The sequence below is a fragment of the Agrilus planipennis genome, unplaced genomic scaffold, assembly GCF_000699045.2.
Source record: "Agrilus planipennis isolate EAB-ADULT unplaced genomic scaffold, Apla_2.0 scaffold181, whole genome shotgun sequence".
Taxonomy (NCBI): domain Eukaryota; kingdom Metazoa; phylum Arthropoda; class Insecta; order Coleoptera; family Buprestidae; genus Agrilus; species Agrilus planipennis.
In genome coordinates, this window is record NW_020438858.1 from 317,746 (window position 1) to 330,921 (window position 13,176).

Here is a 13,176-nt window from a genome sequence, read left to right on the forward strand (position 1 = left end):
GATAACAATTTTGCACATACTTCAGCAGTTGTCACTATTACTGCAGCTTCACTATGATCCTTCCATTCTGTGTAACTATTAATGCATTCTTTTATACTAACCACAGTTAAATCTGTGAGTAATTTCATGTGTGATTCTATAACAACAACGTTTTGTAAATCTAAGACAAATACTGCTTGCTTGCCCCTTTTAAAGCGTATATCATAGGCTAATTCTTGAACAAGTTTGACTGCTATGAATGTTTTTGCAATACTACTACTGGAACAAATAATGATATTTTTATTTTTCGCCGAGTCCAGCAACTCCACTTGATATTCCCTAGGTGTAAAAATCTGTGTTGAGACATTTTCACTTAAGTGACATGCCATTTAAATTGATTTCTGAAGATTGTTTTCCAGACTTTTCCGAAAAACTGTTTCACTGTCAAGCCATTTGGTATTCTTTAATTTTAATTACCTGTAAAGTTAACGATTTTTAGATAGAGTACGTTTTATTGAATATAAAATATAAAGTAAAAAGACTGCAGAGATTGCATTGTTACATTTAAATTTTTTTAGGTTATGATAGCATCATCATTTTTGTTACTTGTCTCTACGGAGTATAAGAACTATTTATTGATTAGTTGTTGTAGTTCTGCTGATTTAATCAAACCCGCTATTTATAAACTACGATTTGAATAAACACAGAAAAAGTTTTTTTAAATGACGTTGACAGTACTTAGATATTAAGTTATGTATTACTTGGCAAACAAAGCTATTATGAAAAAATTAATGAAACAGAAACTGTTTATTAATTTTTATTAGACAATCTTAAAACTACTGTGATGGTTTGGAAATATGTACGTACATTCAAAACATATAATTTGTAATTTTAATGGAAGCCATGAAGTTTACCAAACATAATTAACACTAAAGTAACATACAAATAAAGAAACCAAAACTAATCAGTTTAAATTGGTTAAGTAGAAACAGTCAGATGACACATTTACAATTCATCTTTCTCATCTAAACTTATGTCAGACAAGTCAATATCTTCTTCTGTTGGGAATTCTCCATCTTTTCCATCCCATGGATCAACAGACTCAATGTTAGGTAGCTGTGCTCCTTTCAGTGGAGCAGTATTTCCCCTTCCATAAGATAGGTCCCTAAAATATAAATAACATAGCTTTTAAATTTCTTCAGTGATAAAAATACAAAAAAATTGATCATCTAATTACCTTAAAAATTCACTAATACCCTCTGTTGAGAAAGGTCCTCTTAATATTGAATATTTCAACTTTTTGGCATTGACAACAGCCATTGCAGGGTACCCAAAGCCTCCAATATCTAAAGCATCTTCTAAAGAACGTTGGGCTCCTGCTTCTGTCCACAACCATCTAAAATACAAAAATAAATTATGAAAAAGGCATTTTACACAGTGCTAAATACATACCCCCACATTTTCTTCTTAAATTTTTCTCCCATTTCTTGTAGAATTTTTAAATAATTATTTCTACATTTTGACTGACAGTCTAAAATATGTGGCAATACTGATATAACACACAATGGTTTGTCACAATTTTCTTTAAATGCTGCTTCATTTGTTATCTAAAATATAAGAAATTAAAATTAAGTTTTGGGTATATACTTTTTATACTTACTTCAACAAGTTCTGGTGCTGGAATATTTTCAGCTAACTTTTCTAAAGCCCAATTAACAATGCTACTGCCAGTTCTTCCACCATCATAGTCTTGGACAGAAGAATGATCTTTTTTACCAGCTGGGAAATACTTTATTGTTGGATACCCTTTCACTTCATATTCAGCAGCTTTAGAAGTATATGTAGTTGCATCTAAAGCTCCCAATTTTACCTTTCCTTTCAATTCTGTAGCTGCTTCTGCCCAATGAGGAGCAAGATTTTTGCAATGACCACACCAAGGTGCAAAAAATTCAACTAACCACATATCATCAGATTGCAACACCAGTTTATCAAAATTACTGTCAGTTAATTCTATAACATCTTTATCACTGCCAGACTAAAATTTAATATGTAACGACAAATGATACTTAGTGAAAATTTCCAATATGAATATACCTTTGAGCCTGATCCACTCTGTTTTCCTCCCAACTTAGCATTTATTTTATTTTTAATAGCTAATACTGCAGCATCTGCTAGTGCTTGAGCAGTTCTTCCTCCATTGTAATCCTCTGGTTTCTTTTTATCAGCAGCAAATATCTTTACTGTTGGAAAACTTCGAACTCCATAATTTCCTCCTAATGAACCTTCTTCATCAGCATTTACTGCTCCTACTTTTACAATACCCTACAGAACACAAAAAATCATGATAAAAGATTCAAACAATAATACAATAAATACTAAAACAATTACCTTTAACACTTTCGCAGCTTTTTGAAATTCGGGTGCAAATTGTTGACAATGACCACACCAAGGGGCATAGAACTCCACTATCCATATATCGTCACTACTTAAAACTAAGGAATCGAAATTTTTCGACGTTAACTGAATAACATCAGAATTAGAACTATACAAAGCAGACGTTAGAGTTAGAGCACCTAAAACTTCGATAAAAATCTTTTGAATGAAAAGTTTCAATTTTCAACATTTGTAGATTACTTACTAAAAAGAAAAGACAACACGCTTTGATGAAACATTTTTTTGTATCCCACTTTACCACCTTGTGCAGATTTTTATAAGATTTTAACTTATCGCATTTTAGTATACCGTCTAACTTAATAGGTTAGAAATCGTGGACTGATTTTATTGGAGAACGAGTAATTTCGACAGCGTTTTTTGACAATAATAACTTATTATCTATGGTAATAACATAACTTTTAAAAGTGGGGAAATTTGTTGCACCTATTGCACTATAAAATCCATAGACAAAATTCCTAACTTCCTAACTTTCCTAACTCAGTAGTCTTCCCAATCCCAACTTTACCATTTCTTTCTCGGGGATGAGCAACCTTCAGGTTTATCTCTCCACTCAAGGAGGGGTTTTAGTCGGTAAAAATCCGACACTACCTCCCTTCAGGGGTGTCTTCTCCTGGAGTAATCTAAACAAAAACAAAATCCTAATCTATGGACAAAATCAAACCAAATACGAGGTATTTATCCGTATTTGCGGATAGACATTAATAATCCGCATCCATCTGCTGTACGATATACACGATTCACCAGATTACTACTATTTACCAAATACCATACTAGTCCAGAATATGAAATTAGCAAGTACTCATTAATCTGTCTTACGAATTATAACGATTCTTCAATTTTTGTACTAACGAAATTGTATTAAAATATAAATCCAAATAAAAAGTTTTAAAATTTATTGGATTTAACTTAAAAAATATGTACCCATCAAAATTTTAAANTAAAAGATTCAAACAATAATACAATAAATACTAAAACAATTACCTTTAACACTTTCGCAGCTTTTTGAAATTCGGGTGCAAATTGTTGACAATGACCACACCAAGGGGCATAGAACTCCACTATCCATATATCGTCACTACTTAAAACTAAGGAATCGAAATTTTTCGACGTTAACTGAATAACATCAGAATTAGAAGTTATTATGAAGTGTACACCAAAAATAAGTATTTTCTGTTATTAAAAAAATAATTAGGTACTATTCAAAACTATATTTTTTTTAATAAATCTTATATAAAAATTCGTTCTTGAGGTAATGCGAATTTTAAGTACAGATGGAGGAATGTTTGGTCTTATGAATCCTAAAGCTTATTTTCAATTAATTTGTTCAGCTTACGCACACCAGAAGGGAAACTTCTTAGTTACATAAACACTAAAATGTATAAAATTGTAGTAAGTTATTTGATAAGACCAATCGACGCGCGGCTTGCCGAATTACTTTCATTGCCATCAAAGAAGTTTCACTTCTTATAATTTTTGCATAACTTGAGCTGTAAATACACAAAACAAATAAATTTGATGTAACATTTCGCCAATACCGATAATAACACATTTCCATATTTTGTGTTCTTATTCTTCCAAATTATTGTATGATCTAAAGCAATAACTAATTCTTCCTTAACAAGCCACGTTTCTTTAAGTGTTTCAAAGCACATTTAGCTGCAGTACATTTAGCAATTCGATAATTCCGACCAATTCCTTTAAAAACACCTTTCCCAAACACTTCAACAGTCACACGTACTCTTCTACCGTCTGCTAATTTCTCAGGTTTACTGAACTTGGCAGTTTCTGGTTCCAATTCGAGAAGTTCTCTTATAGGAGACTTAGGCACTTTGTCACTAAACCTCTCGATTTCGCTACGCATCATATTGTAATAAACATTCCAAACCGCGTCCAAAGACATGTCAGAATCCAAAAATATTGCCCCTGCAACTGATTCGAAAACGTCACCAAGAGCTTTTGGAACTTCTACGTCTTCTACTTCTTCGCACTCGTGCTCCGCAAGGAGATACAATTCTTCCACTAAAGCATGACCACTTTCTTCTTGAATCCTTACAAATCGTTCGATCACCTCATGTAAACCTTTTAATCAACAAATTATATCACTGATGTCAACAAAAATAGTTGTAGTATAGAACTTACCTGGCGATAAGTGTCTAAAAAATCTGTGGAATCCATGTCGAACTGCTAATGAAGCAAATATTGTATTATTTACCAATGCAGATCTTAAATCGGTCAATGCACCTGGAGAATGCATTCTGGAGTCTTCATACAGATGGCGAGTTATAAGATAATCTAACACGGCATCTCCCAAGAATTCGAGTCTTTGGTAACAATCTGTTACTGTGTTAGGTGAATAAGAAGCATGAGTTAAGGCTTGTAAGAGATAGGCACGGTCTTTAAAATGATAGCCAATTTTATTCTCAAATTCGTCATAACCATCTAATAAGTATTCCAATTCTTGTAGAGGATTTTCCACGTTGTTAATTAAAGGAGAAGAAGGTAATTGCAATTCACCGTAACATCCGTTTTTGTTTTGTGGAAGAACTCTAATACCCAACCACGCCATGAAAAGGAGGGCTCCTCTAGGTCCACACTCAATCAAATAAGCGCCTATCAACGCTTCGACACAGTCTGCTATACTTTTGTCGGGAATACTGTGTTGGGTAACTAAGTTATATGGAATAATACAAGGCAAATTTAAAGCCTCGCCGTGTTCACGTACCATTTGGCATATCTCATCTAAAGACATATCTCTAGTGGCAGCAACATCAGCCGGAGTCCAGTAATTAGCTGGTACCCTTGCATCCATCAGAGCTTCCTCTAGTTCCTTTGGCACATAGTAACAAGGAGGGAGCCAGTTGTCATGTGGATCAAATTTTGTGGCTATCATCGATTCACCCAAGGCTTTTGACTTTCCTAATCGATACAAATTTAAATTGCTCACTTGTTTCGAACGTAAATGACTTAATTTTCCTTCGTGAACATTTTCATACTTAGAATAAAGGTAATTAGTTATGGCGTATTTTAAAAACGAATCGCCTATCGTTTCTAAACGTTCTAAATTAATACCATCGTTGGCATTTGACATTGTTAAGGCTTGAAGTAACACGCTCGGGCTCGGACCAGGATGTTCTTTTAGATCTGGTTGCTTATCAAAACTAAAATTTAATTCCGTATTAATATTGCACATTGTCTTTTTGCTATTATTTTGACTAGAAGTTGCGTTTACAACTAGCGACTTTTGGGGCAGTTCAATACATTCAAAATTAATTCCATTATCACAATGTGTATTAAGTGTTTCATTTAATTTATTTGAGCTATCGTAAGTTTCTCTACAAAACCGTTTATTTTTTGGCACTAGTACATTACTTGACAAGATATGATCGGCATTTTTTCGACAGTTTTCGTAAAACTCCTGTTTTAATTCTTCCGATTGCTCATCGGCATTATTAGGATCCCAAGTATCGATTATAGCCAATGTTTGGGTATAGTTTTCGATTGCATTACCTTCGTCCACCGCTTCGGCAGTATTATCACCCATAAATTCAATTTTAAGCCCTTCGTAGTCAGATTCTTCTTCTTCTATGCTGTATGAATCATCAGAATCAGAATAATCATATGGAGTATCTAACCAACTTGTAGGAGATGCATAACGGACAATACTGTCGGTTGTGTAAACAGATGAATCTGCCATATCATTAGACCACGTTCCTATTTCCATCCAATCCTTATCTTTATTTTCAGAATCTGATTCATCAACTTCTTCTTTCTCCTTGTCATCTTCTTTAACTAAGGATTTTTCACTCGGTTCTTGAGAATCGTTAGAGTCTTTTTCAACGATTGCAGAAATTTCAACCACATCAATTTCTTTAACTTGAGTTATACTGTCTTTCGCCAATTCTATCTCTTTGGTTTTCTTCAAAACATCACTCAAACTCCATCCAAAATTTAAAGAAGGCCATTTAAAATCTAATAAAACGAAATATGAAAGAAAATTGACACAATGACAAACAATTAACGACGGAAACATACCTTTTGGGAGTTCAATTTTGCCTAATCCAAGTTCAACCGCTACAGTCCGTCTCACTTGATCGGCTAAAAGTAATGCATTTATTCTGTAAAGAATACAAGGGAGACAAACTGCTTTCCTCCAAAGAGATGCAGGAAATGGATGTATAGCACATAATTCAGGTACTAGAATCTGTTTTTGTTCCAAGTTTTCCCGTTTTGCACGCTTTGTTTCTTCGCTACTCGTGGGTAAAGCAACACCCTTACGATTTACATAACGGGGGGTCAAAAAATTAAGACGGGCTGAAGTGTGATCAACATCTAATAAGTACTGTTCACTGTTCTGGATTTGTATTCCATACTTTCGTAGATAATATTCTTCAAATGTGGCATATTCAGAGCCCGGAAAATTTGATTTAGGATTGAGATTGCAGCAAATTTCAGCAACATAAAAGTACTGCGGCTGATCTTGATTACGGTACCATGGCATCACAACTGCATCTTTATAATTATTGGGATCAAATCTGTACTCTTTTCTAGTCGTTTCTGGTACTGTTTGTGGTAATATGTACCTATTTTCATAAATAATATTTAAAAAATCCCAGTCAACAATAGCACTACCATTAGAAGCTAAAATTATGTATATATTATATATTAAATTATACTTCTTTATATTGCCAAACAGTTTTATAAATTTACTCACTATCTCTTGTTGGTGCAATCAAGAACGAACTTTCTGAAGCATCTGGATTAAACAGCATTAAGTACCTTTGTAATTTCAAAACGTTAGAGAATGTGTAATTTAAAAATTCGCTTATTTTATGAATTTGTTCATCAGTCATTACTATATCTGAAGAACATAACTTCAATTCTACACTAACTTCTCCGGACCTCGTAAAAATTGGAAATGGACAAATCTAAAATATACATTTTTTGCAACATAAGTTTCTGTATGAATATAATTTTTCTTTTAAATAACCAGGAACAATTACGTTAATCCTAATTAATTAGGACTCTCAAAATTCACTTACAGTTGGAATTTCTTTTGAAGTTAAGATACCAAATCCTTGTACAAAATTTTCTGGTGGATATATTTTTCTTCCTCGTGTATTCTGTTCCTCTGGTAAAGGACACGTTAATGTCATGACAATTTTATAAAGGAAAGTTGCTTCACCAGGATTCGGTTTACAATGCATTAGAGAATTCGCGACTTTTTTGTAATAGTACTGTCTGCGTTTCGTAGTTCCTGGTCGTGGTTCGATATTTTCCCTGTTTAGCTCTTCATCTGCTTCCTCAAGAGCAAATTTATTCCAGTCGTCTTCACTTGTTCGAAAATTTTCTTTGCTTATAGGCTGAAGATAGTCGTCTAATTCACCGATTTTATGAAGCATCTGACATGTAATAAACGCAACAGCTCTTCTAGAGAGGAGCTCATTAGGCATTAGAGGACCAGTTATTTTATTTTTTAATGGAGAGTTGATAGGTAGACGAAGACAACAGGAAAATTGATGTTGCGTTTTAAGAATCGACCACAACGGTGTTAAACGAGTAAATGTATCGCTTGGTAATTTTGCGCAATATCTATTTATAAGTGCTATTGCATTCATTAGGGTTACAGAAGGAGCACCGGGTATATTAAGCGGTTGGTAGAGAGGACCAGAAGCACAGTAGTAATCTGCTTCGATGCATTCCTGCTCATCAGGCTCTAAAACCTGGCAATGCTTTAACAAAATATTTTCAACTTCCTTATATTCTGATAAATGCTCGACAAATTTATTCAATTCCGTTTCGTTGGATAATAACAAATAGTATGCATCTGCAGCTCGAGCTCGCGCTTTTGTTTTAACGTAGCTATGAAAAGATAGTGGCAAATCAAAACAAATGACGAGATTACATTTGGGCAAATCACAGCCTTGCTCGAGAACAGAAGTAGCTACCATAATATTACAGCTGTGCATTCTAAATTTTCGTAAAACTTCTTCTTGGCGTCGATGCTCTAGTTCAGCTTCGCGGGGCTCTTTTAATGGATCAGCTGTCTTCTCCACAGTGTAGAGAGCAGATACCCACCACATTTCTTCATCATTTTGACTAACATTCTGAAAAAATCAAAATTTAGAATTTGAGAGACTAGTTCCTTAATATACCACTTACATACAGCAGTGAATACAGAACTTTAGCAGTAAATCGATTATGAACAAAAATAATAGCACATAAATTATCATCTTGTTGAACTCTAGTATAATTACTACGCCGGTAAATTCTATATGCCCTTTTGTTTTTTGTTTGCATATTAAAGTTATTGTTTGATATACTACTTTTCTGATTGATTGAAAAATTTTTTAAATTTTCAGCAGGATTGTCGCAGTTTTCATTATCTCCATTAATTTTTAAGATATTATCTTCAAGTTTTGCTTCATCTTTTGTTTCAATTATTTGTTCAGAATTTGGTTTAAATTGTCTAATTATATCTAGTAAGTTAAGAACCTTTTTTGTTGAGTAGCGCAATATTTTTTCCATTTCTGATAAGTCTTGAAACTCCCAGTCACATATTGCCCGTATTCTTACCATAACTGTAGAGATCATGCAAAGCAAAATGAAATGACGTTCATAAGGAACTTTTACTTTTAATTTTTCTATGTATGTAAGCAAACTAAGAGCGGCTTGATCTGCAGCCCAGGGACCAAGATCTTCTAATATATGTAGGAATATGTCTAAAATATTTAAAGGGTCTATCTTGGGATCAGGTAGCGCTAAAAGTTCTTCAAGGAATTCATCTGAATATATTTCACTTGGATCAAAACGATGATCTATTAAAAATTCCTTAGTTTCTAAAATCTTTTCCTTTAGTACTTCTTGAAGAGTCGAACATTTTTCAACTTCACATTCTATTAAATTTTCCCTAGGTTTTGAGCATAATCTTAACAATGTAACTAATTCACTGGATGTATCTACAGATGAACACAACAAATTTTCTAAACGTCGTAGCTCTGACTCTAAACAATCAGGTTTCAGTTCTGCTCCCAGAAGTCCTGCTGCTAGACCAATTATCCTTGTATTACATACTCTACTTAAATGATAATATTTCATAATGTGCTTTACATGGACTTGCCTTTCTCCATACAAATAGTCATCCACAACTAACAAATTTAATTTTTCAAATGTTAAATAGTTGTCAGATAACAATTTTGCACATACTTCAGCAGTTGTCACTATTACTGCAGCTTCACTATGATCCTTCCATTCTGTGTAACTATTAATGCATTCTTTTATACTAACCACAGTTAAATCTGTGAGTAATTTCATGTGTGATTCTATAACAACAACGTTTTGTAAATCTAAGACAAATACTGCTTGCTTGCCCCTTTTAAAGCGTATATCATAGGCTAATTCTTGAACAAGTTTGACTGCTATGAATGTTTTTGCAATACTACTACTGGAACAAATAATGATATTTTTATTTTTCGCCGAGTCCAGCAACTCCACTTGATATTCCCTAGGTGTAAAAATCTGTGTTGAGACATTTTCACTTAAGTGACATGCCATTTAAATTGATTTCTGAAGATTGTTTTCCAGACTTTTCCGAAAAACTGTTTCACTGTCAAGCCATTTGGTATTCTTTAATTTTAATTACCTGTAAAGTTAACGATTTTTAGATAGAGTACGTTTTATTGAATATAAAATATAAAGTAAAAAGACTGCAGAGATTGCATTGTTACATTTAAATTTTTTTAGGTTATGATAGCATCATCATTTTTGTTACTTGTCTCTACGGAGTATAAGAACTATTTATTGATTAGTTGTTGTAGTTCTGCTGATTTAATCAAACCCGCTATTTATAAACTACGATTTGAATAAACACAGAAAAAGTTTTTTTAAATGACGTTGACAGTACTTAGATATTAAGTTATGTATTACTTGGCAAACAAAGCTATTATGAAAAAATTAATGAAACAGAAACTGTTTATTAATTTTTATTAGACAATCTTAAAACTACTGTGATGGTTTGGAAATATGTACGTACATTCAAAACATATAATTTGTAATTTTAATGGAAGCCATGAAGTTTACCAAACATAATTAACACTAAAGTAACATACAAATAAAGAAACCAAAACTAATCAGTTTAAATTGGTTAAGTAGAAACAGTCAGATGACACATTTACAATTCATCTTTCTCATCTAAACTTATGTCAGACAAGTCAATATCTTCTTCTGTTGGGAATTCTCCATCTTTTCCATCCCATGGATCAACAGACTCAATGTTAGGTAGCTGTGCTCCTTTCAGTGGAGCAGTATTTCCCCTTCCATAAGATAGGTCCCTAAAATATAAATAACATAGCTTTTAAATTTCTTCAGTGATAAAAATACAAAAAAATTGATCATCTAATTACCTTAAAAATTCACTAATACCCTCTGTTGAGAAAGGTCCTCTTAATATTGAATATTTCAACTTTTTGGCATTGACAACAGCCATTGCAGGGTACCCAAAGCCTCCAATATCTAAAGCATCTTCTAAAGAACGTTGGGCTCCTGCTTCTGTCCACAACCATCTAAAATACAAAAATAAATTATGAAAAAGGCATTTTACACAGTGCTAAATACATACCCCCACATTTTCTTCTTAAATTTTTCTCCCATTTCTTGTAGAATTTTTAAATAATTATTTCTACATTTTGACTGACAGTCTAAAATATGTGGCAATACTGATATAACACACAATGGTTTGTCACAATTTTCTTTAAATGCTGCTTCATTTGTTATCTAAAATATAAGAAATTAAAATTAAGTTTTGGGTATATACTTTTTATACTTACTTCAACAAGTTCTGGTGCTGGAATATTTTCAGCTAACTTTTCTAAAGCCCAATTAACAATGCTACTGCCAGTTCTTCCACCATCATAGTCTTGGACAGAAGAATGATCTTTTTTACCAGCTGGGAAATACTTTATTGTTGGATACCCTTTCACTTCATATTCAGCAGCTTTAGAAGTATATGTAGTTGCATCTAAAGCTCCCAATTTTACCTTTCCTTTCAATTCTGTAGCTGCTTCTGCCCAATGAGGAGCAAGATTTTTGCAATGACCACACCAAGGTGCAAAAAATTCAACTAACCACATATCATCAGATTGCAACACCAGTTTATCAAAATTACTGTCAGTTAATTCTATAACATCTTTATCACTGCCAGACTAAAATTTAATATGTAACGACAAATGATACTTAGTGAAAATTTCCAATATGAATATACCTTTGAGCCTGATCCACTCTGTTTTCCTCCCAACTTAGCATTTATTTTATTTTTAATAGCTAATACTGCAGCATCTGCTAGTGCTTGAGCAGTTCTTCCTCCATTGTAATCCTCTGGTTTCTTTTTATCAGCAGCAAATATCTTTACTGTTGGAAAACTTCGAACTCCATAATTTCCTCCTAATGAACCTTCTTCATCAGCATTTACTGCTCCTACTTTTACAATACCCTACAGAACACAAAAAATCATGATAAAAGATTCAAACAATAATACAATAAATACTAAAACAATTACCTTTAACACTTTCGCAGCTTTTTGAAATTCGGGTGCAAATTGTTGACAATGACCACACCAAGGGGCATAGAACTCCACTATCCATATATCGTCACTACTTAAAACTAAGGAATCGAAATTTTTCGACGTTAACTGAATAACATCAGAATTAGAACTATACAAAGCAGACGTTAGAGTTAGAGCACCTAAAACTTCGATAAAAATCTTTTGAATGAAAAGTTTCAATTTTCAACATTTGTAGATTACTTACTAAAAAGAAAAGACAACACGCTTTGATGAAACATTTTTTTGTATCCCACTTTACCACCTTGTGCAGATTTTTATAAGATTTTAACTTATCGCATTTTAGTATACCGTCTAACTTAATAGGTTAGAAATCGTGGACTGATTTTATTGGAGAACGAGTAATTTCGACAGCGTTTTTTGACAATAATAACTTATTATCTATGGTAATAACATAACTTTTAAAAGTGGGGAAATTTGTTGCACCTATTGCACTATAAAATCCATAGACAAAATTCCTAACTTCCTAACTTTCCTAACTCAGTAGTCTTCCCAATCCCAACTTTACCATTTCTTTCTCGGGGATGAGCAACCTTCAGGTTTATCTCTCCACTCAAGGAGGGGTTTTAGTCGGTAAAAATCCGACACTACCTCCCTTCAGGGGTGTCTTCTCCTGGAGTAATCTAAACAAAAACAAAATCCTAATCTATGGACAAAATCAAACCAAATACGAGGTATTTATCCGTATTTGCGGATAGACATTAATAATCCGCATCCATCTGCTGTACGATATACACGATTCACCAGATTACTACTATTTACCAAATACCATACTAGTCCAGAATATGAAATTAGCAAGTACTCATTAATCTGTCTTACGAATTATAACGATTCTTCAATTTTTGTACTAACGAAATTGTATTAAAATATAAATCCAAATAAAAAGTTTTAAAATTTATTGGATTTAACTTAAAAAATATGTACCCATCAAAATTTTAAAACTGTTTGTGAAAAACAGACGACAAAATAAAGAATAAAACAAAACTTTTTGTAATTTATAATGTTTATGATAAGATAACACAAAAATTACAAAGTTAATAAATTATTAAAACCTACAGAACAATAAAACAAAAAGTGCATTTACAATAAGTTAATAATATAAATATGATCGGTAAGAGTCAGTTTTCCAG

The 13,176-nt window shown here is 32.9% G+C and overlaps 3 protein-coding genes across 5 annotated transcripts; all 3 read right to left on the reverse strand.

The window, feature by feature from the left end:
* Window positions 1-843: 843 nt before the first annotated feature.
* On the reverse strand, window positions 844-2,796 carry LOC108739291 (protein disulfide-isomerase A6 homolog). Its single transcript, XM_025974497.1, has 7 exons — window positions 2,618-2,796; window positions 2,368-2,558; window positions 2,074-2,301; window positions 1,640-2,014; window positions 1,432-1,586; window positions 1,217-1,375; window positions 844-1,144 (listed from the first exon to the last, which is right to left on the reverse strand). The coding sequence occupies exons 1-7, from the start codon at window positions 2,649-2,651 to the stop codon at window positions 985-987; spliced, it is 1,302 nt and encodes a 433-aa protein (XP_025830282.1). The 5' UTR covers window positions 2,652-2,796; the 3' UTR covers window positions 844-984.
* Window positions 2,797-4,025: 1,229 nt separating this feature from the next.
* LOC108739275 (endoribonuclease Dcr-1) lies at window positions 4,026-10,388 on the reverse strand. Of its 3 annotated transcripts, XM_018473101.1 has the most exons (7): window positions 9,637-9,711; window positions 8,593-9,578; window positions 7,473-8,537; window positions 7,145-7,358; window positions 6,466-7,071; window positions 4,573-6,402; window positions 4,026-4,512 (listed from the first exon to the last, which is right to left on the reverse strand). In XM_018473101.1, exons 2-7 carry the CDS (start codon window positions 9,526-9,528, stop codon window positions 4,037-4,039), a joined length of 5,127 nt encoding a protein of 1,708 aa, XP_018328603.1. In that variant the 5' UTR covers window positions 9,529-9,578; window positions 9,637-9,711; the 3' UTR covers window positions 4,026-4,036. The 3 variants fall into 3 exon arrangements, with proteins under 3 accessions (XP_018328603.1, XP_018328602.1, XP_018328605.1); XM_018473100.2 differs by having other exon boundaries at window positions 8,593-10,388; XM_018473103.2 differs by lacking the exons at window positions 4,026-4,512; window positions 4,573-6,402; window positions 6,466-7,071; window positions 7,145-7,358; window positions 7,473-8,537 and having other exon boundaries at window positions 9,439-9,578; window positions 9,637-10,388.
* Window positions 10,389-10,459: 71 nt separating this feature from the next.
* On the reverse strand, window positions 10,460-12,411 carry LOC112903923 (protein disulfide-isomerase A6 homolog). Its single transcript, XM_025974442.1, has 7 exons — window positions 12,234-12,411; window positions 11,984-12,174; window positions 11,690-11,917; window positions 11,256-11,630; window positions 11,048-11,202; window positions 10,833-10,991; window positions 10,460-10,760 (listed from the first exon to the last, which is right to left on the reverse strand). Exons 1-7 carry the CDS (start codon window positions 12,265-12,267, stop codon window positions 10,601-10,603), a joined length of 1,302 nt encoding a protein of 433 aa, XP_025830227.1. The 5' UTR covers window positions 12,268-12,411; the 3' UTR covers window positions 10,460-10,600.
* Window positions 12,412-13,176: the final 765 nt, after the last annotated feature.